At 37.9% G+C, this 27,743-nt stretch overlaps 3 protein-coding genes across 3 annotated transcripts; all 3 read right to left on the bottom strand.

The window, feature by feature from the left end:
- Nucleotides 1-1,910: 1,910 nt before the first annotated feature.
- On the bottom strand, nucleotides 1,911-7,140 carry casp3 (caspase 3; the record flags this gene model as incomplete). Its single annotated transcript, NM_001104670.1, is given in 7 exon segments — nucleotides 1,911-2,232; nucleotides 2,312-2,423; nucleotides 2,488-2,663; nucleotides 3,418-3,546; nucleotides 4,819-4,961; nucleotides 5,483-5,554; nucleotides 7,099-7,140. Coding segments are annotated over 7 exon segments (873 nt in total). The 3' UTR covers nucleotides 1,911-1,993.
- Nucleotides 7,141-7,431: 291 nt separating this feature from the next.
- Nucleotides 7,432-12,686, bottom strand: cenpu (centromere protein U). The gene is made up of 14 exons (XM_004073545.3): nucleotides 12,395-12,686; nucleotides 12,151-12,208; nucleotides 11,697-11,787; nucleotides 11,426-11,561; nucleotides 11,220-11,354; nucleotides 9,356-9,440; nucleotides 9,195-9,278; nucleotides 9,030-9,120; nucleotides 8,825-8,948; nucleotides 8,657-8,735; nucleotides 8,490-8,537; nucleotides 8,319-8,380; nucleotides 7,899-8,055; nucleotides 7,432-7,626 (listed from the first exon to the last, which is right to left on the bottom strand). Exons 1-14 carry the CDS (start codon nucleotides 12,397-12,399, stop codon nucleotides 7,504-7,506), a joined length of 1,278 nt encoding a protein of 425 aa, XP_004073593.1. The 5' UTR covers nucleotides 12,400-12,686; the 3' UTR covers nucleotides 7,432-7,503.
- Nucleotides 12,687-13,344: 658 nt separating this feature from the next.
- acsl1 (acyl-CoA synthetase long chain family member 1) lies at nucleotides 13,345-27,632 on the bottom strand. The gene is made up of 21 exons (XM_004073546.3): nucleotides 27,506-27,632; nucleotides 25,139-25,418; nucleotides 24,843-24,957; nucleotides 24,686-24,750; nucleotides 22,703-22,804; nucleotides 22,526-22,625; nucleotides 22,272-22,447; nucleotides 20,492-20,524; nucleotides 20,353-20,404; nucleotides 20,203-20,276; nucleotides 19,994-20,071; nucleotides 19,783-19,917; nucleotides 19,561-19,695; nucleotides 17,040-17,135; nucleotides 16,419-16,491; nucleotides 16,250-16,338; nucleotides 14,767-14,883; nucleotides 14,518-14,661; nucleotides 14,329-14,433; nucleotides 14,019-14,090; nucleotides 13,345-13,942 (listed from the first exon to the last, which is right to left on the bottom strand). Exons 2-21 carry the CDS (start codon nucleotides 25,331-25,333, stop codon nucleotides 13,802-13,804), a joined length of 2,097 nt encoding a protein of 698 aa, XP_004073594.1. The 5' UTR covers nucleotides 25,334-25,418; nucleotides 27,506-27,632; the 3' UTR covers nucleotides 13,345-13,801.
- Between the last annotated feature and the right edge of the window lie 111 nt (nucleotides 27,633-27,743).

Consider the following 27,743-nt stretch of genomic DNA (forward strand, 5'->3'; position numbering starts at 1 on the left):
CAAGTGCAAGGCTGCTCTACGTTAAAACAGATCCATGCATGAATGGAATTTGCTGAATTATAAAGTTCTTGGCAGCTCACATCTCTATAAAACCCCTATGAATCATGGGAGTATATGTCTAGGAGAACATGCCGGAACATTGACAACTTGATATGTAACTGTTCTGGGAAAAAATGCTGACTTTTGGTACCTGGAAACCACAGCACAAACTCTGCAAACCATGGAATAGTGTTTAAATCCACATTGAAAAATATATATGTTTTGTAAGATTAAGCAGAAATCTAGGGATGTCTCGATTTAATCGTGATTGTCGATTAGCATCGAATATTGTGTCCAGATCAGTGATGGGATATTTCTTTTATTATTATTATTATGATTGGTATTTATCATGCCTATTACTACAGATACTAAAAGTCTTTGTACCATGAATGGATCACAACATTTTATTGCCATGAAGTGCAGCAGAATATGGTGCTATTTTGAAAAATAGTTAGATGAAGTTAGCAAAATATTCAGATTCTAATTTCTGGGCTCAATAACTCTTTAAATAAATGTTTTAAACTGACAGCAAGTGCCTCTGTTGGTTTTTCTTAACTTAAACCTTCAAAGGCATTTCAAACGGAAAAAGATTTTTTTTTTCTTTTTACTTTTTAATGACAGACAGCAGTAAATGTAAATTTCTTTAGGGATTATTAAAGACCTATTCTATTCTATTCTACCTATTCTATTCTAAAACACCAGCCAAGGGACCGTCTACAAAGTGCAACGTCTGGGAAAAAGTTGTAAATTTTTTTTTTTTTAATAATCTCTTAAAAGCAATTGGAATAAATACATGTTTACGCTGATATGAGCTAGTCATGAATGCTCATCATCATGTCCATGCAACAATTTTGGAAGAAAGTATTTTTTTTTAATTTTCTAATGGAGTTGTGAATCACATTTGATCAAAAAATGTTCAAATGCTCTGAAGATACTACAACCTCCAAGCTTTCTCATACAACTATTATAACATTTAAAATAATAAAATTAAAATAAAAAAGAGAAAACAATTAATTCTTAAAGATGATTAAAGTGATTTGTTTCGTATCATATCACTCACATATTTGCAAAAATATTTTATTCCATTATCCTGTTTTAAATAGATATTTTTTTACCCTAATGACAAATAATCTGCTCTTATTTTATTTTTTTGATACTTGATCTGCATATCTATAATCATGAGGTACTTAACTTTTGTCATGTAATTTATTGATACTAATTTCTAATGAGCTGAATCTGTATTGGTAAAGTATATGTAAGTAATCCAAAGTTAAGAACTTGATAATGATTTATGTAAAAAAATAAAAAACATAAAGTTAAATTCAGCAAAGCAGGGGTGGAATTATGTAAATTCACTTCCTCCCACTCTCTTTTAAGCAATCTTTTCAAACTCCTTTTGACAATCTTAATAGTTTCATCATGCCATATATCACATCCAAACAAGATATTTATGATTAAGAGTAATAATAGAAATATTTTCTAGTGTATGTAAACATATGCATCTTTTTACAACCAAATGTATGACTAATTATTCTATGTTTGATATAGACTTGCACAGATATAAATTTCTATATTTTGTCTTGTTTTTTTGTTGTTTTTTTGCTTTGATTGCTTGAAATAAACCATTTTGAAATCTAAATTATCACCTATTTGCCATAGTTATTACAGTCGCTCTATTTTTAAGTTGTTGTTCAAGCTACTTCACAGAAAGGCACTGAAGTGTTCAATGAACAAATAAAAATAGGGGACAATCTGGATCTGTTTATTTTGCATTTGTTCATTTTTTTTAAAATGTTCTAGAAAAGTATCGGATCCGAACTCGGTATCAACAGGTCCTCAATATCAAATGAATGTATACAATTGCATAAACATAACCAGATTGAAGCTGGCTGCACCACTAAAAACCCCTTCAAACCCCCAATACATTGTTTCTGTGTTTACAACACGGCAGACATTAATTGGACTCGTAAGGAAAGTAAAAGTCCTTGGTCAACATGGAGACAATGCAAGGGATCTGCTTTTTGCCGCTAAATCCAGGCGCGTTGGAAGAAGACTCGAAGTGCGTCGCCACCTTGTGGTTTACTCGAGTCATAATCTGCATCAGGTCCAGTGTTTTACTGAACTTCTCCAGCATCTCACACAGCGACTGGATGAACCAGGACCCGTTGGCGGTGCTCCTCCACGAGTAATAGCCTGCAGGTCAGGTCAGAGTTAGCATTCAAGCAAAGAGACATACGGAATAGGGAAACAGGAAATAGGCAGCTCTAGTTACCTGAAACGGTGGAGTAGGCGAACAGGAAGTCGGCCTCCAAGGGAATCTTCTCTGATGTATCGTCTTTGGCATCGTGCTCTATGCCCTCATCGAAGAGCGTGCCACGGCACGCCTGAAATGAGCAGACCGTTCAGCTTATCTGAATCACAACATTAAAAAAGAGGTGAATCGCTGACCTGTATGAAGAAGAGCTTTGGTTTCCCCACAAGACTCAAACAGCTTCGTCCTTTCAAGCATTCTATGAGCTTGTTGAACGATACCGGACCATCAGTGCCGTATATCACGCCCTCCTCTCCGTGACTGAGAATCACACAGGCAAAGGAGGCAAACTTACTGTGGTCTTGGTTGGACACTGCAGGCAAGAAAATCCACATGCAGTTAGGGCCTACATATAGACATAGGCTGGTCAGTTGTTATGTCAACATTATTTACATTTCCCCAGACACAACCCTGACATACTGTTCTCATTGTTCTCATTCCGTATTGTTGGTTCAAACTCATGATTAGCATGAGAGGAAATAAGTTGCTGATTTTTGCTGAGTGAAATCCTGTAAAACATCTGTGGAAGGACCTTCAACACGAAGAAGGAACCCTATACATTTTAAAAATGGAGCAGTTTTCCTCTGAGGAGTGGGCAACAATATGAAAATATGACTATCAGTTGAATGCAGGGATTGCCTTTAAAGGTTTGCGCACCAAAACACAAAGTTAAGGGAACCAGCGTTATTGTACCACCCACATTCTTATTGTGACAGTTTTGTTATTCAGATTTTTTGAGGTTCCTTTTCATTAATATAAGAAAACGAACCATAAAAATAATAAATAATTAGAATGAAAAGACTAAAACTAAGAGAATTCACAGAAGAGTTCATAGGAATTACAGAAAAAAGCCATGGCAGATCACCTCTAGAAAATAAAAGGCAATACTACTGTGAGTGTGCATGATGGTGGAACTATCATGGTATGGGGATGTGCGTCATGGAAAAAGATTTCCCAGTAAAAGGAAGTCATTCGAAAGCAATTACTGAGGAGAGTCAGTAAGTGCACACTCATGACCAAAAAAGATTTATTATCGGCATAATAAAACGAATAGAGAAATGTCGTACTTTGGCGAAACAGCTTTTTCATCTGATCCACGGTCTGGTCGTTGTACATTTGGATTTCGTAGCCCAGCTTCATAAAAGACTTCCAAGCAGCAGCAGCGTCATTGTCTGTACCGTTACGAGGACCCATCCCTGAAAACCAAAAGCACACACAAGACAAATCCAGCTGCCTGCCATGAAAAAATAATGTAAACACAAACATCATTTCTTCTGTAGTATGAAAAGGTTTCTACACTTTTTCCACAAAGAGGACGTTTTTGTCATCAGGTTAACTCAACCTGTAGAAGTGTTTGGACATCACCTCCAACATTTGGCATCTGAAATGTTAATAAACAGAACAAATAACCTTCCTATGATCACCAACCATCAGGTTACAGAGCAACACAAATCCAACTTGTTTTTTCTTTCTTTGATCTTCTTCTGTTTACTCTATTTGGCAATCCTTATATTTAATGGATCCAATGCATGGTGTGTGGGTATTGTATATCAATGCAAATTGATTTTTGTCTATTTAGGATTAGAAGTAATTATAATGTCAGCATCATCTCCAATGTTTTCCTCATTTTTCAAACCATTTATGAATTAAAATTTTAAATTTTTATTTTTGTTTGAGTTTGAGAATGAAATTATTCTCAAGGACTCATTTTTATGTTCTCTAAACCACAACCATAAAGGAGACCGAGAGCTTTTCCAGTGCAAGCTTATATCAATGCGATTGGGTATTTCTATATATATCAATACAAGTGACTTTGGTAGTTGTTAGATTTTATTGAATTAAATTATTAATTATTAAATTATTAGGACTCGTTTTTATTTTCATTATTCCATTTATTCAAAAAGATTTTTACACTTTCTGTGCTAGAACTTTGGTTTTTTACCTTCATAAGTTAAGTCGTTTTTTACATTTTATTTTATTTCAAAATATGTAAAGATGTTTTTATTTCCTGTGGTCTTCCTGAGAAGGTTTTGTGTCCGCTGTGCCGCTTTGAGCTGTTTGGGCATCAAGCCAAGCATTCAGCCAGTTAAACTGTTTTGCATCCAAGATAAAAAAAACACGGAAGAGCCATATGTAATAGAAAAAAATACAAACAGCTTTAAACTTTTTTTTTGTCTTTAAAGATCAGCTAAGATGCAAATTCAATGCTCCATCAAAAATAATCGTTTGTTTTTCAATCGGAAGGGATGTCATGTGATCTAAATCTGGATTTTTAAGCCGTCCTTGTTTACAGAGAGCATTAAAAAATGTCTTTAACGCGAGGCAATTCTAAAAACCTAAACAAAAGCAGAACGACTAACAAAAAGAGACCTGTCATCAGCCACAGAAATGGCTTTTATTTCAATACTTTGTTATTATGAGTGTGTGCCTGCAAGGGTTGTGGTGAGGCACAGAACAGGCCAGCATACCGGAATCTTTGTGAAAGTTTTTGTTGTTGATAATCAAGCAGATTCCCATTTTGGGGTAGTCCATGCTGTAGCGGTAAGGGTCGGCGTCTTGTTTTATGACGCAGACATCAGTAGACCTGGGATTTGGCTGATTAGCAGGGGACCTGAGGACAAAAACAACGATTCAAACCCGCAGAGCACGTTTGCTGCTCCAGCTTCTGACACGAGATTGGATGTACGATGAATATGACAAAGCACGGCAGCAGTAAAACAAATTCTAATCTGATGAAGACACTGGAACAGTTTACAGCTAACCAGCTGGGCAGGAAGGATAAAAGGAGGAACGGTATTTGCCCCAAACGTGAGAAGTCGTTAAACAAGATTGAGGAACAAATGTCACATTTGTCTGGTGGCTTCTTTCTAATGCCAAAAAAAATCCTTCCTCTGTAAAACCAAAAAGATTCAAGATTTAAGAAGGTTCTAGTGCCAAAGAGTCATCTGATGACTGTTCTTCTTTCTTTTTTGGCTTGAGGTCAGAGTTGAGCTTTTATGCTTCTCCAAACTTCACATTTGTGACCTTTTTCTGCTTTGCATCATTCCTGTTCTGGACGTTGATTCCAGGGGTATAACATGAATCCCAGCATAAACAGTTGTGTAACAGATCGTACTAAAAGCGGCACATCACCTCTTGCTAATCACAGGTTTGGTGTCCACCTGGTCCTTGCCTGAGAGCTCTTCAGCAGTCTCAGCCATGTCCCTGCAGACATTTGAAGACGGGAAACATAAGGGGTGATTAGACGCCTCTTATTCTGCAGTCAGTGGAAAAATGTACACGTTTAAATTCAGAGATGATCTCTACGCTGGGTATTCCAAAAGAAATTAAAATGACACTTTAGAAAGACATTTTAGGGAATATTTCTGTTATGTTTCTCTGATTGGGGTTAGTTTTTAAACCGATGCTTTGATTATAATTGGCCAACTTTTAATAATAATAATAATGAATTTTATTTACATGGCGCCTTTCTAGACACCCAAGGTCGCCTTACAGATAGAAAACAATTGAATACAATTAAAAGAAAGAAACATTTTTAAAGAAAGAAACTTTTTAAATAATAGTGTACTCCTCCATAAAATAGTTTAAATATTTCCATCTTGAAGAAAAGTAATGGTAACTTCCTTTTACAAATAATCCTTTTAAATTCCTTCTCAGTCAGATTTCATCATGGTTGCCATAAAAGCATGCTTTGCTCAGACCCAAAAGGAGTATATTTGGAGTAATAATACAGTCGTTTTTCTACTTTAACTCAAGTTACTTATACTACAAAAAAACTATCTAAGATAATCTCCCACATGATTTTGGGTTTAATAGTCAACACCGATCTCTAAACCACAACCATAAAGGGAACCGAGAGTTTTTTCAGTGCAAGCTTATATCAATGTGATTGGGTATTTGTAGATATAAGTGAGTATGGTCATTGTTGGCCTTGATTTAAAGTAAAAGACTAACACAGTGAGAAGAAACTTTAGGCAATTTAATGAAAAATATATGATAAACAGGAACAGGAAATAAATAAATAAATAGATAGATAGATAGATAGATAGATAGATAGATAGATAGATAGATAGATAGATAGATAGATAGATAGATAGATAGATAGATAGATAGATAGATAGATAGATAGATAGATAGATAGATAGATAGATAGATAGATAGATGGATAGATAGATGTGTGTATGTATACATACATACATACACACACACACACACACACACACACACAAACACAATCACACACATACATACTTATAATTTGAGGGATATTTTAGACAAGAATCTTTCATTTAGTGTTTAGAAAAACACTTGTAACTATTTTATTATACTTAGTAGTTAAAATTAAAACGTAATATAATAAGTTATTTTGGAAATTGTGTTGATTTTTTTACACAATTCGTTCTATGTATGTACGTATGTATGTATGTATTTGTCGCGCAGGTTACAAAAGTTGTGCCAACATGTAAACTTATAAAGTTACAGCTCAAAGTAACAATAATAATCGGTTTTTACTTAACTTTACACCTTTATCTATTTGCCGGACAGTCCTTACATGGAAAAACTGAAACTAAATTTGAGTACATCCTGTAGTTGACCAAAAACTCGACAAACTAGTCCTTCCTTTAGTGTACGAAATGTCCAAGTTCCAAAAACACAACAACTTACCAATTCCTCTCCTCAACTTCAAAGTATCACAATTTTTATAAAAAATAATACATGAATAAATGACTGAGTTTTTTTAAACTTACATTCAATGTGCGATTCCTGAAAAGTGCGAGCGCTCTTCCCTTTAAAGGCATTTACAACGTTAACGCTTTTATATGTGTACCGTACAAAACCCACCAATCAACATCCGCTTTTCCTTTTGGGGGCGGGGCAATATAAAAGCGGAGCGGAAGTGAAGGGAGAATACGGACGCCGGTCGGTCTGTTGCTCAAACTCCACTGTGGCGACCAGATCACTTCACACCAAAGACATATGTATGTACAGAATATTATAATTACTTTTCTGTCAAAAAAATTAAAGAATATATTTTATTTGTAATAGCCAAGGAAAGCATTTATTAAAAAATAAAATGTTACTTATTAGATGTTGTAGAGTTTATTGAAAAACAAGAATAAACAAAAAAGAAATACATGAATATAATCTATAATTTATTCTTTCAGTCCTGTTGCTCGTCTTTCCTCCCGTTGTTCATCGTTTCCCTTCTGCTGATGCTTTTCTGCCTGAATTATCTTTGTCTCCAGCAGCAGAGCCGGTAAACTGGATGCTCCGTACTGTAAAGGAAAATCCAAATGTAGGTCCTGAGAGACAATTATACATTAAACAACATGAAAGAATGAATAAATGAAGTAAGCTTTATTTATACAGCACTTAACGACTCCTTCAGGGTACCAAAGTACTTTACAGTAAAATAAAGTTTAAAATAAGGCAAATTAAGAACAAAAAAAAAATTTTTTTTAATCAGCATAAAACTACAAAATCAATAACCAATAAAAAAAACATAAAGGGCTGACGTGGTCAGAAACATGCACATTTGAAGCGTTACCGTCTCTCTCTCGGAGGGATGCTGCCGCCGGTACTCCAGGTATCGTCCTGTTAGCTCTCTCATGTCACGGAGGAAGGCCTGACCTCGCCTCAGATCTTCTAATCTTTGTTGAAGCTCGGCTTTCTCCTTCTCCAGCAATCCCACCTGTCTTTGTGCGCTTGTGGCCCAAAACACCAAAAATTCACAAGTTTAGATGTATAAATCATTCATCCCAGGCTTCTGTTCTTTAGGGATAACAGACTGCAAATGTTCATTAAAACACATCTCTTTGATTCTGGAGAAATGAAAAGGGTACTGAGATGAGAGCAGAAAATAATTCTAGACGAATTATTTCCCCAAAAGAACAAAACCCTGTGATGAGACGACGAGATGATTGCGATTATCCGTAGATAACGGATCTACATCTGCGATTCTGCTCACCGCATCAGCTCGTGCTTGACATCCAGCAGTCTCTGCGTCTTTGTGCGGATCAGGGAGCCCACCTGAGCAGACAAAAACACATTTATTTGTGTAGCGTCTTTCATTTTGGGTAAAAACACAAAAGCGCCGCAGATCAAGCCGCAGAAGCCATGTGGAGTCTTCAGACGTTACCTTGGCGTTTTCTCTTTTGAGAACCCGGAGCTCCTTAGTGGAAGAGATCTGGAAGAGAGAAAAGAATGTGTGGGCTCCAGAAGAGACTGTCTGAAGACGGTGTTCGGGTTTTGTAAATGTTTCAAAACCTTCTTACTGGCTGCCACCTGCTGTATCTGAGGTCTCACCTTCTCCAGGAGTTGCTCTTTGACATTGTTGGAGAAACAAGCGATGGACTTCTTGGCTGCTGAAGACTCCACAGACTCCCTGAAAGTTTTTTATATTCCCCCCACATCATCAGAGCGTTGCAAAGATAATCAAAGCAAAAGATCTAACCTTAAAACAAACTCAAATACCTGTAGTCTTCACACATGTTGAGGAAGGCATCCAGCACCACCTCCATGTCTGTGACTGCTCCACTCCCAAGTCTCCATTTTGGTTCATCAACATTTACTTTTCCCAACTCCTTAGCTGTTCCACCTTAAGGTGAGAAACCTTCTTCATTGAGGTGATGTTTCATAAACGTAAAGAGAATCAGAAGCGGTTTCCAGCTGTGTTCACCTGAAGAAGACCTTCGACGTTTAGCCCCATCAAGTAAAGACCTCCTGGTTCGGCCCAAACTAAGACTTTTCGTCTTCTTCGGACTTGGTTGCTGAACAAAAGAAGGGATTGAAACTTGCAGAGTACCGTGATTCAAAGAAATGAGCCAAGGTAGTTTCTTCATACCCAGCTTCCATCTTCGTCTTTCTCATCCTCAGATGACAGGATGCTTCTGCGTCTCCGCTGGGCTGGTTCAGAATCCGATTCCTCCTGTGAGAATGCGTTTTTCTCAGCAAATGTTTAAGCCTGCAGACAATTCAGAATTTCTCAGTCATATTTATTTTTACCTGCGATTGAACGTCACTGGTTCCTCCACTGCTTAGTTTCCTTTCTGGATCTTTATTTTTCCTCATCTGCTGGATTTTCAGAGCTCTGGGGAAACAAGAACAATAAAAAACTGCAAGAAGACCAACGACAACAAAAATCTAAAGTACTTTCTTTATACAGATGAACTAATCTATGAAGGAGAAAGCAGAACAAATGAAAATAAAACAGAGCTTGACTGTTTGTGCTCTACAGTCCAACAGATTTCAGTGACAGATGGTTTTTGATTATGTTTAGAATAGAATCCAACTTCTGTTATGTTTAACCTTTCTTTGTTTTTCTTTACACATTTACCAAAACCGGGTTCTTAACTTCTATATAGAGTTATTTATACTTTATCAGTCCAAGTGCAGACCATTTAACAAATTGTTAAGCAAGTGTTAATAATATCAAATAACAAAGATGAAGTGCTTATAGATTGAATGAGAAAACTGTTGGCTTATTCCAGACAGCGTTTTTATTCAGATTAAGATAAAAAAAACATTTTTAGACCCATCATGTTTCTGGAAACATCCTGTAATAGCCGTCACCCTTACAGCAGGGTGGAAACAGTTAACAAAATAAAATCCGTTTTTGTCTTTTGCTCGTGTAATTTCAGACCAATCCATAATACCTTAAAGTCGAGTCAACTTTATTTAGAAAGCATTTTTAAAAACAGCAGAGGCTGACCAAAGTGCTTAACAATAAAAGGTAAAACAAAAACAACAGTCTAAAATAAACAACATAATAGAAAAGTGAAAGCAAGACGAAAAGGTTTCCTCTATAGCCTCACAAAATAAAAGCACCAAAGCCAAAGTGAACAAAAAAGTCTTTTCATGTTGGAAATGCAGTCCATCCTATGATATCCATCCCAGCATTGGAATCACAAGTATATGTGATCGATATATATTTAATTTGAAACAGATCCACCAAGTGAGCCTGGAATATATTAGACGTGTCATTATTATCTGGTTATTTCCTGACTTGACAATGTAAGATTTCTACATCAGTTCAGTGTTTTAATCTGCCCAAATAGAGAAAAAGTACAAAGCTATGTCTATTAGATGTTAGACAGACGTTGTGTAAAAGAACAAACGATGTCTAAATTCCGGTCAAGTTGTAGGGCGGCACGATACAAGTAAAACTCGCGATTTGCAGTATTAATGATCATTATTGGGATGACGATATAACTTGCAATACATGAACAAATAGCAAAACAACCAAAAACATAATTTCCATTTCACTGCAACAGTTTGATTTAAATGGAGACAAGAGTCAACATAACTGAAATGATTCTCCAAATGACCCTCATCTACATAGGAGGCAAACATCTAACATAAAAGGGGTCCATCCAATTGGTCAAATGCATAACTGGATTTATTTGATTACTTCAAGCTGCCATAAGATTGTTTAAGCACATTTAAGGCAACCATTTATTGCAATTTTGCAGTCTTTTGCCATATGCATATTCCACAGCTTGATATTGCAATAGCAATAAATTTGCGATTTATTGTGCAGGTCTGATAAGTTGTACTGAATACTATACGTCTTGTTCTGTGTTTTTTTTTTTAAAGATTTGAGGCCTGAGAGAACGGTCCGATTGTGATGATAGGCTTTATACCTTGTTTCAAACACTAGGTGGCAGTGTTTCTCATATTGGGAAAAGTGTTTTTTTTTTCTTCCTTTTTTCTTTCACTTTCTGCACACACATTAACAACAACCCTGATGCACAAAGAGCTGACTTAAGGGTTTGCATTTCAGTAAATAAAACAAAGCTGATCTAGTCATAGCGTGGTTGCAAATTGCACAATCTTAACCCTGAAGTATCTGGTGTCATGATGCACTGACCTTCCTGCAGCCACCTGCCCTGCAGTTCTCCTCTTGGCAGGCTTAATTCTAACTGACTGAGAGCTTGATGATGAGGTGGCTGGGACGTTCTCCTTTTTTCTTTCGTCGGTGTGCTCTGCTGTTGCCCCCTGAGGACTGAGCAATTCATAAACAGCGTTAATCAAACCATCATGTTGGTAAAAAACTAAACATTTATTCAACTTTACCTAGCCTTTATAGTCCTCCTTCTTTTCTTCTTGTCCGTGTTTTGCTCTGAGCCGCTTTGCTTTGTTTTTTTGCCGGTCTGTCCATCTTCCAGAACATGCAAGTCCTCCTCCACGGCGGTGCTGTGAAGAGGCATTCCTGTACAAAAGGGTTAGCTGGTAACCTTGTCACAAATGCATGCGATTGTAGGGCTGCATTTTATTTAAATGCATGTTTAATGATTTAAATCAGGAAGTTCAAACATTGGTGAAGAAATAATGTGCAAAATCTTACCGACATTGCGCTGCAGACCCTCCATAAAGCTGGCTTTGTCTACGCCTGAAAGGGTGGAGCAATCCGCCTGATCCAGAGACGTCTTCTCCATCTAAACATGAGCATCAGAAGAGACGACAGTCACAACATGCTCCAAAAAGAAAGAGGGGAAAAAAAAGCAGCAAAGGACAAAAGATTCAAATCTGAAATAGAACTTTAAAAACGAACATATATGTATTTTTGAAGAGTTAAAACATGTTTTTATAAAGAATTAAATATGCACAAGACAAAAAACAACGCTTTTACTTAAAATGTCAAGAATATAATTACCACTTGGCCACAAAACGTCAAAAATCAGACCCTGAAATATAACATCCAACTGAAAAAGGTTAATTCAGTGGACTGTGGTGCAGAAAAGAGTTGTCAAATACTCCCCTTCATTTCAAAATAAAGCAGTAATTTATTCATCACTCACTTGGCTTTGTTTTTGCGGCTCTGGGAGAACCTTTGTTCGCCCTCGCCCCTTTTTGGCACTGTAAAGATAAGAGGATGACACTCTTGATGTTTCTAGAATCGCATGATTTAGCTCAAGTCCTAGCAACAAAGTATCACAACTCAATCCCACCACCAGCGCCACATACGTACGTTTGTAAATAACAATATTTAAAAAAAAAAGTATGAAATATGTCAGCTCAACTGTTACTAATTACTAGTTTTACCTCATTGGAATCTATTTTTTGACCAGTTCACCGGACGTGTTGTTGACATTTTTCTCTAAGGAGGAAAGCCTTTTCCCGCAAAATAGTTTGAGTTTGAGACGTACCATTCTAAAAACGACAACGTCATACCGTTTTCCCAACAAAAAACAAGCGATGTCTGGTCATTCGACACATTAAATGAAAATAAATATTATTTAGTATTAAATATATCATTACTATTACAATTTACCACTTTATTAAAAAATAGAAAAAAAGACACATCTACCCACTCCTGAACTAAAGTGAGCTAGTCCTACGGGGACCCAAAAGGTTCATTAGTGGCAGCTCCAACGCTCCATTCGCGTTCAGACAAGTGTCTGTAAATTCAAGTAGTTTTAACATAAGTTTATATTTGTATTTAACATTTATATTTAACACTTAATTTAATATTTAAAATGCAGTTCTAACATAAGTTTATATTTGTATTTAACATTTATATTTAACACTTACTTAAATATTTAAAATGTATAACTAACATTTGGATTTTTAGAAATAACATTTACACTCAAACCTTTACATTAATGATTAATATATTTGATGTTTACATTTAGATTTAACATTTAGTTAGATAAACGCTTAGATTTAATATTTAAATTTAGTTTTTTACATATCACGTAACATTTGACATTTCGATTTTACATTAATATTTATGGTTACTATTTAGATATCTGTTTGGCATCTAAAAGTCATACCCACAAGTCCCAGATAATGCTTCTATTTGTGAATAACACTGAAAAGATGTGATAATGTACGGGAGGTGGCATTCTGTGGCATGGGATTATTTTAGTGCACAACACTGGTGTATTTTATTTATTCTCTAGTTGCCCTTTCTGGCAAAAAAAATTAAATGGATGATTTAATAGTGAAATAAACAAAGCTGAAAATTAAAAGATTATAGCAAAAACACAGAGTTTTGACAATATTTCTTTATTTATTTAATGAAATATGTTACAAAATGACAATAATTACAGAAAAAATACAATTAGGTTAAATTCAAACCATGAACATACAAGCGTATGCGATTCCAGTGATTAAAATAAAAAGTCTCCTCGTTAAGGTAAATAAAGACTAGTTTAGTAATCATCTTTCCTCTATTTGTGATTATAAATACATTTAGAACACTCTCGTGGACGGCTTTTTCCTGCAAGGTGTTTCCAAACAGCTCATTAAAATCAACATGTTATCAAACAACATGTAATCCCTTCTTTATATCAAAAGAAAAATGTGCACATTTGTCCTAAAATGTACTTTTTGTTCTGCAAGATTTCACAGTTTTTCACAAATACATGGATGTTCGTCATTATTTTATACTGAAAGTGTTTTCTCCTTTTCTGATAGTCACAGTTCATGAGAAAAAAGAAGAAACTTCTACATTTGGATTTCTTTGTAGAGCTCGTCTATCTGAGATCGGAAATGTTGAAGCATTTCGTTCCTCTTGCTCTTCAGCGTTGGAGTGAGCAGGCCGTTCTCAATGGAGAACAGCTCGGTGTGAAGGTATATGGCTTTCACCTAGACGGAAGGGAGAAAAGGCTTTCATCTTCATGGATCACAACTTGAAATCCTGAAACTAGGAGTGAAGCTGCACCTGCTCAAAAGACTTTAAACCTCCTTCTTTCCCCAGACGAATCATGTCCTCCAAGATGGCAGCCTTTACTTTCTGTTTACAGAGGAAACATGGGTTTGATTAAAGGTAGTTCTTGCGTGACCAGAAAGAGTAAAAAAAAAATGAGGTGCATATTTTCAGTGATTGAAAGATCTACAGGGTTTTCATATTTAAAACTTTAAGACTGAGCTGAACTTCCTCCTATTTTGATCAAGTAAATTTTTAACTTGTCGATAAGTTTTTACATTTAAAACGGTTGATAGAATTGATGCCATCGGTGTGCTGGAATTACCTTGCTGCCACACAGCTCCATATAACTGCCTTGCAGGCCCAGCTTCCTCTCAGCCCAACCGGACAGAAACTCCGGATCAGGCACCACCACTGCTACCAGACATGCCTGGAAGTTACCAAACTGTGCTGTCAAAGTGCACTGGGATATTTTCTGGATGAAATTTGCTTCTGTTTGGGTTGTAATTTCTACCTGCAGGCTGTCTCCATGAACAAAGAGCTGTGCCACCGCATCACTCCTGGTGTAGATGTTCTCTATCTTCTCCGGTGCGATGTACTCCCCTTGAGCCAGTTTAAAGATGTGCTTTTTCCTGTCCACAATCTTCAGGGTGCCGTTCTGGAAACACACAACAGTGCAGCTGCATTTGGTGCCGAATCCACTAAACTCAGAAAACGTGGGGGTGGCAATGCTTGATGGTGAGGTTCAGCTGCGTGAACCTACTGGAAGCCATTTCCCAATATCTCCAGTGTGAACCCAACCGTCTGCGTCAATCGTCTCTGCTGTCTTTTCTGGGTCTTTCAGGTAGCCTTTGAACACGTTTGGACCTTTGACGCACACCTGGAAACCAGCAGATAACAGCTGCATACATATCCACACCACAATACACAGGTTGTGTCTGAATTCCCTCACTACGTACTTAATGCACTATATGGCTGCATTTACACTGCAGGTTTTGATGCCCAAATTGGATTTTCTGACTATATCCGATTTTTTTTTGACGACCCGCTTACATCATCTTTTAAAAGTGACCCGTATCCGATTTTTGCATTTACACTATACAATGCTGAAACTATCAAACGTAGACGTTCTGAGAACTACGTAGCAACATTTCCGCCTTCCGCTGACCTCTTTCGGACTTTTGTGTGACTGCGGTTGTCATGGAGGCAACGCTGCGACGGAAGGAGGCGTTGCCTTGGGCGCTCCAGGATGAGGCAGGCCCACGAGAGGGGATGCCCGGGAGAGGAAAAAGGAAGGCTGCTCGGCCGGCTTATGTGCTCTTGCTGAGTTTTGAACGAGGAAGTGTTTGCAGACGTGCTGTACTAACAGTTTGATCCAAGCAAAGAAACAAACGGCTTCTAGCCTGTTCCACAGCAACGATGTCCCGCTTGATTAGTTACCGTTTGCGTCCTGACAGGGACCGGAAATAACAGCGGTTTCCGACTACGGTCTGAAGCCTGAGGTTGAAAGGTAAACACGCTGATGGGGCTCCAGCTGTCCTTGAACAGCAAAATCAGTGCACAAAAGCACCTATAATATGTCATGTGATTTCAGTTGGTGGTGTCCTGAGTTGGCGTCACTGACGTACTACTCACATTTACTGGGGAATATCCAATTATCCTTTATTGTCTGCTTACATGGCACACGCAAATGCACGTATCTGATTCATATCTTATTTATTTCCACATGAATGAAGCCTGATTCAGATCTGAGAAAATCAGAATCCATGCGCTTTTTTCCTGCTTACACGTTCACCGGTCATATCCGATCTGTGCCACATGAGAAGAAAAAATCGGAATTGGGTCACTTGAACCAAATGCTGCCTATGTGGCGTTCACCATTTTTCAGGGTGTCCAAATCTATCATTTCAAAATCTAGTGTCTAGATCGGCGTATATTAACCACAATGCATTGCGTTTGAACAATTTGTCATTTGAAAAAAAAAAGCATTTAAATGTATTTTTTCATAAATCCTCCAACTGTTCATCATCAGAACACATGGGATTCATAATTACTCTTCGTAAAATGTTCATATTTATTAGGTTTTTACCTTTTACGTCATGTTTACCATTAAAAAAAAAGATTGGGCATGTGTTATAATCCAGGGTACTGGATAGTCCCGCACTATATGGTCTTTTAAGGTTAGGGAGTAGTGATAGAATTTAGATACAACCACAGCTTTCATAACACAGTCTGCCCATCTGCACCTCGCCTTCTCCATGTACAGCATAGTAGTTCATCTCCGGCACATCCATCAGTTTAATGATGTTACAGGGTAAAGGAGGTCCGACGTGACCTGCAGATGGGAAGTCCCCTTTAGGTCCGGTTTTACCACATCAGTCACGTGACATCTTTAAAAGTCTTAAGGAATGATACCTTCGCTCCAGTCTCCAGGCACGGTAATGGTGCATCCACCTGTGCATTCTGTCTGTCCATAACCTTCATAGAACTGTGAAATAAAGAGCACTTTTGGTACTGATCGGGGATGTAAAGGATAACAGATGCAACTTGAAAAAACGATCTCGTCCTGAGCAGCAGTATCGGTTAAAACAACAGATACAAATAAGATTATGATATTATAAAGGTATAAAATCCAACAGTAAGTAATAGCAGATTTCTGGTCAACTTTGTTAGTTTCTCTTCCTGTTGGGCTCTTTACTGTATTTGCCTTTGTTTGTACATATGATGCAAACGAAAAAATGTCCAACCACAATCTTGCTTCAGGTCAATTACAATGGCTAAAGGTGTATTGTGTGCACCAAACATGTGATAACCCTTTTTTCATATCACAACACTGCAAAAGACGTCTATACATTGTGGACCATGTATCAATATTGAGATGTGCATCAAATCACGTGACAGGAAAATACACACTACTATTGGCTCGACTTGTGGCGTTCAGAATCAGTGCAAAGCAAAAGCAGGTGAAAAAGAAAAGTGATGTTGGAAAGTGTCATCGGTCAGACAACACGGCTCCTCCGCGTCTGTTTGTTTTACCTGACAGCCCATCGCAACTCTGAGGAAGGTGAGGACAGCCGGGGAGATGGGAGCAGCTCCAGTCAGCATGAGACGCACGCGGCCCCCGAGGCTGGCCTGTAGGGGGCAGCACAGCACCTCATTTAAGCTCACATTTTCAACAGGGATGAAACAATGACTTCTCACAGAGCCACTCCAATGAAAATGTCGTTTTCAACATGCAGCATTTTCTCACAACATATATTAAGAAAATTAAGCTTACAATTAAATTACTGAGTGTTTCCATATTTAAATTGTTTTCAATCAGGAGCAGAATGCCGTTTGCAAAAACTTGTAGTGACGTATGTAGAAACTACAATTGATAATCACCCTCCTATCCCCCCCCCTCTCTAACATCAATCTCTCTTCTTTCCTTTTCCGTCAGGTCCAACACAAAAGATTTTCAAATATGATTAAAATGAATAAAGTTTGGCCTCGATGACAAAAGGTTTTTTTTCAGACTTTCCTTTGGTTTGTCAGAAGATTTATAACCCCTGTTGTAAAAGTAAAATATGTCCAACACAAGAGGCCTTCAGCTCTCATCTGTCTGCCCAGCTGTTGGACAGGACAAGTTAGAAAAAAAATAAAAGAAACTGCAATTGGTGGGTCACAAGCTAATTACTGTCACTGCAGAAAAAAACAACAACACAGTTTTTATTGATTTTGCCTAAAAACAGCACCAACATAGTTAAAAGACCACTGGGAACGCTTTCAAATAGATTCAAGGTTGATTGGAGCGGGATTTAAATAATCCCTAGAGGTGGTTCCTTTAAAGTAAAAAAGAAGATGATGATTTTGGAAAGAAGCAGGACAGAAATAATAAAATGAAGTATGTTTTGGGGATTTTTCTTCTTTTAGTTGTACATATTGTTTCTCAAAGATTCATTTTGGAAAAACAAACCAGCTCTTTACCTCTTTTTTTTTTAGACTTTCAGGCTTTTATATTACAATAAATTCTCCTATAACTTGTTTTTAAAGCACCTATTACATCTAAAAAAAACACAAAAACTATTCTCTGTCTAAAGCAACACCAAAAAAAAATACAGAATTTGGCTCCAGCCTTTGTTTCACTTTAAATAGGGGTTTAAATGGCGGGCTGCATTCCTGACATTAGGCTGCTTTCACTGTCTCCGATTGGCCGGAAAAACCTGATCCAGGTGATCGGCTGAGAGAGGGGGTAAGGATTTCTGAAAAAAACGTATCCCTGAACCTGGAATTCTGATTGAAGACTGATTTTAGATTGCTGATTTGCAATCTTTATACATATAGTAGAGTACAGTAAAAAATAAACCTCAGACAATGTAATTAAAGCTCTGAAAATGCAAAATAAGGTTGTTTAAGTATATAAACTAAACAAACCAAACAGGCTTCTGTCACAGGAAGTAATTAAATGTTCAAAGTAAAGTGTCGGTGAAAGTTCTGATTTATATTTACTGAGATTAGTTTGGAAAAACAAGTTTTTGTTTTAAAATAACTCAACAATTTTTCATCAATATGAATTTAGGAGTATAACAAAAATCCCTTTATGAATTATGTGACGCGGTGACTGTCTGCTAGCATAGTGGAGAAGCTGTACTGGAATGTGTCTGCAAAATGTTAATCTGAAGCCATTGTGTGGTTTTTGTTACTACAAAGTCAGTCTTCCTTCTTTCTTCTTTCATCTGGAATTATTGGATCCACAGCTCCTCTGTAAAATCACCAACCACGATTTTCCAAAACCACTTCATCCGTAGCCGCTCCCATAAGTACGGAGCTCGCCGCTCCATTGCCTGAAGAAGACGCCAACGTCTCCTTTGATAGATGATGAGCGCAACAGCCATGGCAGAAATTTGAATGCATCTGCTGTAAATCAAAGTATTTTTTACATCCGTCTCCATGTTTTTATATGACTTATGGTGTGAGTTGGTTTATAAGCATAATTGGGATTAAATTGAAATAGTGTAAATGCGAAATTGTGTTTTTTCGACATTTCTCAAATTTCGATAAAGTTTTGCGCATATTTGTAATGGAAACGCGGCTTGTGAGTGTTTTCTAGTTGTTACGTTTGATTGAGATGTTGCTGTGTCTGTCAAGTGTGAGGACGGAAAACTGTGGAGAACATTTTCAGCATTTGTTGTAAAATGATCCAAAGCAACAGAGACGTTTACCGGTATGTGTCATTTGCTACTTAAGTTAACCAGGAAGTTGACAGAAAATCTTTTGAGTTTGACATTGTTCAAAGAGATAAACACCATATCTTTCTTTTCAAATCTTTTTGTTGTTATCTGTTAAGAGTTTGAGCTCTCTAAGAGTAATAATATTACGATACGATACATTTATATACATAAATATCACATTGTGATATGTCTATCACACTGTTATAGGCATATCACAATGTGATATTTATGTATATACGGTATATGTATCGTATCGTAATATTATTGTCAACACACCTCTAGTGGCATCTACCCATCAAAATGTTGGAAGTGATAAATAAGCAGTTGTCATTGAGGTGGAGATGTACCTGGACCTTCTTGAAGATGAGGTAATCCCAGATGCTGTCTTTCCTCACGATACCTTTCCTCAGCTCAGCTTCCTTCCTACTGTAGGCGAACTGCAGCAGCCAGCGCTTCAAAGAGGTGTCCGCCTGCCCAAAGACCTGCAGAGACGCACGCGAGGCCTCACCAGAACCGCCTCTCCACGCTTTAATCATTTCACATACGAGCACATTAAAAGCCCACCACACCTTATCATAAATTCTGTTGAGGAGTCGAGGAACAGCCGGAAAAAAAGTGGGTTTCAAGGTGTGCAGATCGTCCGACAGCCGCCGAATGTCCCCCTGAAAAAAGCCGATTCGGCCCCCGTGCAGCAGCATGCATCCCTGTCGGACGAAAGGAAAGCATGAAGGCGTGCAAAGACAGCCAGGCAGCTGAAACTAAAGCTAAGGGACAACGTACCTGGACTACTCGCTCAAACATGTGAGCCAGAGGCAGGTAGGAAATGTGGACGTCTGTGTGATTAATGGGACAGCTTACCTACATCACACATAGTGTCCATGAACAACAAAATGAAGAAAAACAGACAGATGAAAACATTTACATTATTTGCACTGTTTTTGTCTTGACTTAAATACATTTGTCATTGCAAATACAGCCTTGGTGCTCACCTCTGTCAGTTTGACGAAGGCCGAGCAGTTCGACATGATATTTCCATGACTCAGCATGGCTCCTTTAGGGTTTCCTGAAAAAGCCAACCTCTATTCTGGGTTTCTGTGCCAATCGTATTTGGGATCAGGTTTAGAGAAAACTGGTATCACCTGTTGTTCCGCTGGTGAAACAAATCACTGCCAGGTCTTCGGGTTGTGGAGGCTGGAGGAGGCAGAGGAGACGACGTTCAAACAGAGCAGGGAGCGCTTTAACTGATATGAGGAGATCTGAGGCTCAGAGATGACTTACAATCGGCTGCTGATGGTTGGCCTTCCCTAAAGCCTGGGAACAGAAATATAAACACTGTCACAACCTCAAAAAACAAGTCACTTCAATGACAACAGTAGCTGGAATTACCATGAAAAATGACAACATAAAGAAGATATTTAACCAAAATAAAGTAGTTAAGAGTAATTATGGCAATCCCTTCACTTGGGATACATTGGGATCAGCTGCAATAAACCAAGTACCAGTTTTTGGTACTTGCTTGTTTTGGTAACACAAGCAATGCAGTTTCCATTCCACAGTTTCACTGAACAGCAGGAATAAAAACAATCAGATGTTTCCAAATCTTTTCTCACCTCTGCAGAAAATTCTTTTTTTCATTTCTGGCATATTCAGGGTCCACCTGTTCTCACAGCTGCACCAACTGGATAAAGATGTTTGTTGTTTGTAGGCGCAGCTAAATACTCCTTCCTCCTCTCTAATGACAGGTTTCATGAGTTGCCATGGCAGCATGATAACATATTTTTAAGTCCCAGCCAACATGAAGACCTAGAGGCTCCTTTAGTGGCTCCATTATTTCACCATGTCAGGTGTGACGCTCCCCACATGGGAGGGATTGTCACAGAAACATGTCATACGTTCATGGGATCAAGGAAAATAAGGCTTGAACCACATGGATACACGTGGATTACACTACTCAATTACTTAGTGATATTGTAAAAAACTCAGTGGATGTCATCTACACAGTTTTTGTTTAACTTCCCAGATTTTCGGAATAGGAACGAAATTGTGTCAGGGTGATGGACACTCTCTATTTTAAGTTTTACATGGAATGATCTCACTGTGTTCAGTGTGCCTTAGAGTTATTCAAAACCAAAAATTACCAAAAGAAAAACCTTTTCAATGTGCCATCAAATTCCAGCTCTGTGGGTAGAAAAAGCTGATTTTGACAGTAAGTCATTCCAAGTTCATCATTCAAACAGACATGAATATGCAATGTTGCTTAATGGACGAGCAGCGCCACCTGGCATACCATTCACAACCAACTTCACCGCTTTGACGTGACTGCCATAGGCCTTCTGCAGACGGCTCCACAGACATCAAGACACCACCGTGAATGTTTGCAGACCTGGACAGTGCAGCAATGGTCTACTGTCCTGTTCACTGATGAGTGTCGGGTCATCTTGCACAGAGGTCATGGTCATCACCGTTGCTGGAGTAATGGAGGTGATCGATATGCCAAGGTCAACATGGTTCCCAGGGTTAGCTTTGGTGGAGGAGGTGCAACAGTCCGGACAGGCATCACCAGCCACCCCAAAACCCATTTATTGTGGATGATCCAGTCACTGCATGTTCTTACCTCAGAGACATCATCATCTTCCAATTCCACCAGCACAACCCCAACTTTCTATTCATGGATGATAATGCTCCACCACATGGTGCCAGAATTGTCCCAGCTGGATTTCAGAAAGTGGGAGTGTCTCATGTGGTATGGCCAACAGTGACCTCTGACCTGAACCCCATAGAGCATGTCTGGGACCAGCTAAAGTAAGGACTTGATGATCAGACCCCAAGTGACCCGGCAGAACTGCATGTAGTACTTGTGAAAGAGCCTCAGAACAACATCATGAGCTTAGTGAGGAACACGAGACGTCGCTGTCAAGCTCTCACTGAAGTAAATGGGGAAAATATTTCCATTACTCATTGTGAGTAGTGTATGTAAACGAGGTGATGTTGATGCAAAATTGAGGGAACTTTTCACAGCTTAGATCTTAGATAGCATGTGTGTGTGAATGCTTTTGACCTCCATTTCCTGCAGGGTCAGGATCTGGATTCCAGCTCGTCTCCCCCTTTCCACCAGGCTTTCACTCGGCTCCTCCATTAAAACTATGGTTTTTAGGAAATGCTTTGAGTTATTGAAACAGTCCAGGATGAGGTTGACTTTATCCTTCACGTCACACACCACGGTGGAGATGGATGCTGCACAAGTCAAAAAAAGACAACAACAACGTGAGCACCCGCTTCGGTAAGGACGGCGAGAAACTTCCCATATGTTACCTTTGTCTAAGATGTGGGCAATGGCCTCCGTTCCCAACGTGTCATACAGAGGGACCGACACCAATGAGTACGTGTAGCACGCCAACTCAGTCATGGTCCACTACACACACACACAAAAAAGCTTAATGCAGCGGATATAAGTCTTTTTTAGAGTGTTTAGACAGTCTAAATATGCACCTCAGGCCTGTTCTGAGAGAAGATGCCGATGTGGGGATCCACACTCTTTGAATGTCCTTTATGGAGAAAGGCTGAGCCCAGGTTCTCACTTCTTTTTTTGACCTAAAAAGACACAGATGACTTTTAACTTAACGCTTCCCTTACCAGAGACTGGGCGTGTTCAAACAAGCTACAGATCAGAAAAAACGTGACGCAGCGAAGCTTTCATGCCATGACAGCACTGCAGTAAACACTTTTTTGGCTTGTTTTCTTTACCAACAGAGACAATCCAATGCCTTAATTGGGTCTTTATTTTCATTTCAGCCTTTGTTTTCCCGCAAACAGAACAGAATTGAATTCACAATTATTCTCATACAGAGATGAAAGATAGAAGATCAATGTTGTTTCTCAAAAAAGTATAAAGTTTTATCAATTTTGTTAATTGTGTTTTAAAAAAAAAGGTTTTTAGCTGTTGTTTTTACTATTCTTCTTTCTTACTGCACCTCTTACTGCTGTACACGCTCAGAAACTCACCAAAATTTGTTCTCACCTGGTACCCAGTGAAAATGGTTTTTGGGCGTACTGAAGTCAGGTTTCCCTCTAATCCTTTCCTCAAAGATGAAATAAATCTTGCAGCATTTGTTGCATTAAAACAAAACATTACAATAAAATAAAATAAAAAGTTGACTACGAAAAAAATAGAAATATAAGAACAGTATGTTGTGGAAGCGTATTGCATTCAATAAAAAAAGGGTGATCTTTGTTCTATTTTTTTTCTAAATTTCACTATAACTTCTTTCTGAATTTCACAGTAATTATTTTTCTAATTTTTGCTATAATTGTTCATATTTTCACTATAATTTTTTCAGAATTAGTTATATTTTTTTCTATATTTCCCTATAATTGTTTTGTAATTTTTGCTATATTTTCTCTGATTTTCGCTGTAATTTTTCTGAAATTCACTACTTTTTTTTCTGAATTTGCAATAATTTTTTCTGAATTTCACTTTAATTTTTTTCTATTTTTGCTATAGTTTTCTGATTTTCGCTATAATTTTCAGAATTTCAGTATAATTTTACTAATTTTCATTAGAATTTTTTTTCTAATTTTCACAATAATTTTTTTGATTTTCACTATTATTTTCCCCCCAGAATTTGCTATAATCTTTTTTAGGACTGCAACAGTTGCAGGAGATAAGAACATGTCTACAACGAACATGCTGGTTCACTCTAAGAGAAACAGTAATGACATTATGGGTTTCTGTGGAGTTTGTATTTTTACAATAATGAATACGTACTTGTGATGTTTTTGAGATTATTTCTGGTGAGTGACTGATGTTTAGTCTGGGGTGTTTTTGTGTACTTTACTGACGCCTGTACCTGTAACACATTTTCTGCACCAATGATCACAAACAAAGATAAACAGTTCATACTGTTCACACATGAGAACTACATCCAACGGTTTTCTCTGTAATGTTGGGGATAGAGTAAGGAAGAAGGAAGACCCAAGCAGACAGGTGAGATCATGACAAGCACATAAACAAAACGGCTTATGTCTGTGGCAGATACAATGAGACTTTTCAATTTTGTAATTGTAGCTCATCTTATAATTTTCAATAGCAGATAAGTGTCCAGTAGGTCTTTGTTTTTCTTGTTCTCAAAATATCCGAACAAAAATAACAGAAAATATTTGAACAAAGATCCCCCGTGTTTTTTGTTAATACATGAAAAAAAAGTTTTTAAATTAAATGCAATATGGTTGGTACGGTTCAACAAAACGTATCAGAAAATATATTCTAAAAACATAACTTTAGTGCCTAAAATGTGAATAGGATGTTGATTGGGTGTTGATGGTGTCGTGTGCTGCTGACTTTTCTATTCACATGCTTCCTCTTCATTTTTAAACTCAAACTACAGTTTTTTTTTCTCACCTATTTTACCACTATGGAAATAATTTCTTCATTTGCTGCGCAGGAACTGCTGCTACAGCTGCTGTGAAGCTCACCTCGCCGTAGGATATCCACTCGTACGGCTGCTTCGGTTTCCTGGAGCCCAAACACGGACCGTTTTCTTAAAGAAAGGAAAGGAATCTGAAACTTAAAGATCTGCACAGACGGGATGAAGTCAGAAAAAGCGTCAATTAAATGCGGTCGGTGGCTTACGGGAGAGTTTAATCCCTCTGAGGAAGGACTCGTACATCGTTTTGGCATCATCATAAATGTGAGTCAGGAAACTGCCATCGTTCATGAGAACAGACCGCCGAGCCAAATCTTCCCCCTGGTGATGGAGATGTAAAAGTTCAAAGCGTCCTAATCTTCTCAAAATGTACTTTATTTACAGAGCAGGTCAATAAACCTGCCATCAATTGCTTTTAAGCCACTGATAAAGTGCGATATCTCATGATAAGATGAGACGCCTTAACCAGGTTCAGTTATCAATGCTTTACAAATCAACCTACCTCCACTTCAACTGACTGCCTGTGAGGGTCGCAAACTGGCGGCAGGGCCCTGGGCCGAGTTGCAAGGTAGTAGGTCGTTGCTGCAGCCACGGCGCCCACGCTGACCAGCAAGGGGGCGGAAGCATTCCTGATGTACTGGCTGATTTCCTCCAGATCGGGCAGATTCAGCCTTCGTAAGAAATCCTGACCGGGCATGATGCTGCTGCTGCAAAGGGGGGAATCCCCTGAGACGGTGGCAGGGGAGGGCGTCTGATGACACTGTGATGGCTCTGACGTGAGGCTACAGGTGTGTTTAACACACAGGTGAGGAGGAGTTCCCCAGAAGACACAAAAACACAAAAGCAGAACTCTACAGCTTTTTCAAGAAAGAGTAGATCAGACGCTAAGGTGGAGATATTGACCCTATTTAAACAAAAAACAAGAAGATGTTTAAAACATCAAAAACACCATTTTCATCAGATTACGTCTCAACCGTCGTGACTTGGGTTATGTCCGAATTCCCTTCCTACTTCTTCACCCATAAAACCCTATGTATTGTGGTAACATCCAGTGTCCTGGATTGAAACTTACTTTTCTTTTAAAACAAGCCATTTGCTAAAGTAATAACCTAATAAATATACGATCATTAAGACTTAATATGAATCCGCTCTGCTCTGATGAGGAAAACTTTGGTGTTTTAATTAAAAAATCTATTTACGTACACATTTTCAAAGGACAAATGGTTCAAACTGGTCTATATACATCAATCTAGTGAGCATGCAAATGCACACTGGTTTTTTGCAAACACTTCTGGGAAATGTCCAGAGCACTGGATTTTGGAATAGTAGGTTCGGACACCCAAAATAGGAATGGTGAACACACTATATGGTGCACTAAGTAGTGTGTAAATTTTGACACAAATGTAGTCTCCCCACATAGATACACAATTACAAAAAAACCCCGTTCATTTAACGTTTGTTTGGCAGCTATAGAGACACAAACAGAGTAAGTAATAGTGTTGGAAATAGTACTAAAATACAATGATGACACAAATTAGTGTCATCATTGTAGTACTGCATTTTTTTAAACACATCTGTCTTTGATGACTGTCACCAACAGGCTTATGCAGAGCTAGATGATGAGCTGAATCAGGTGTGCTCCAGCAGGGCAACACATAGTGTGTGCTGAGGAAAACATGGTAATATATACGTGTGAAACTCAAATATCATCCATCTCATCCCCGATAAACACAAAATTACCAAGAAGGACATTTTTCACACAGGAGAGACTTCGGTGAAATAGTTCAGAAATCTCCTCAGCATTCAGATGACATTTCAGGCTCGGTCATTGATTTTCTCCTCATAGAGGAGTTTGGGTTTAAACATCATTAACCCTGAGTAATCCGGGGCCTTTTTGAGCTTTTTTTTTATATAATTTTTTCTAATAATTTCCCTTTAAAACTGTTAAAACTATTCATCTTTTTGGTACAAACCCAGATTCTTCTATGTTTTTACAGATAGTTTTTATCGTCTTACACAATAATTCCACTATGACTCTGAAACTGCACAAAAAGCCAATTCCAAAATGTAAATTGTTTTGTTACTGCAAAAATCACCAAAAATTAGATCTAACAATTTTTTTATGTTTTATTAAAAAAAGATAAAACTCCTAGAGACGAAATGAAAAAGTATAAATACAAAAACAAAGCAAAGACAACAATAAAATGAATAAATAAACCAGTTAAAGCTTTGTTTAACTAAATGCTTTAAGGATTTATTTAAAGTTATTATAAAAACTTTTGTTTTGTGGTGTAAACCTTAAATTAGCTAAAGAAGGTTTTTTGGAAGCTAGCCGTTAAATTCTGAATGAAAACTATACAAATTTCTACATCACTATTAACAGCTGTTGTGATTGGCAAACTCAGCAGTGAGCTCAGAGAGTACTGAGGCCTAAACTGCAGCAAAATATCAGAAAATACAAACTGTATATGGAAGGATAGACATAAACTGACGTGAAAAGATATAAAAAACCCACAACCCCTATAGGGAAACAATAACTATGACTCACACTTTGAAATACAGTAGAGCATGAACAATAGACGCTGTTAAAATCCCCCCAAAATCAAGAAAATAAGTACTGAATGTAGAAAAGTAGCTACTTAGTTGTGCATTACTCATCAGAAACTGGTTTCCACTACGGGTTGCTACTTTTTTAAATGGAACTGCCTCAAGCGTACGGTTGTATTGTGCCCTCCAGCAGAGGAGTTTGGGGTATTTTATATCAGAAAACAACAAGAAAAAACGGTTGTGAATGATTCCACTTTGCAGAGTGATAACAGGATAACTACACATGCATTTTACTTTCTACAGGGACAAATCAAATAGATACCTGTAGCTCTTTATTCAGTTTCCTCCCTTCTGATCTGCACCAGACGAAATCCTAGCGTGGTAGTCGACTCCCAGCTGATCACCTGCTGAATGCTCTCATACCAATTCTGTTCAAAAGTGATGTTTGAGCTCAGATAAGTTGCCAGTCAAAGGTCAGGCAGGAGACCTCCGATTGGCTGGCCGCAGAAAAGGCTAGTCGGATTGTCTTGTCTGAAAAGTCAACAACCTCTGTTGCTGAC

The sequence above is a fragment of the Oryzias latipes genome, chromosome 10 (assembly GCF_002234675.1).
Source record: "Oryzias latipes chromosome 10, ASM223467v1".
Taxonomy (NCBI): Eukaryota; Metazoa; Chordata; class Actinopteri; order Beloniformes; family Adrianichthyidae; genus Oryzias; species Oryzias latipes.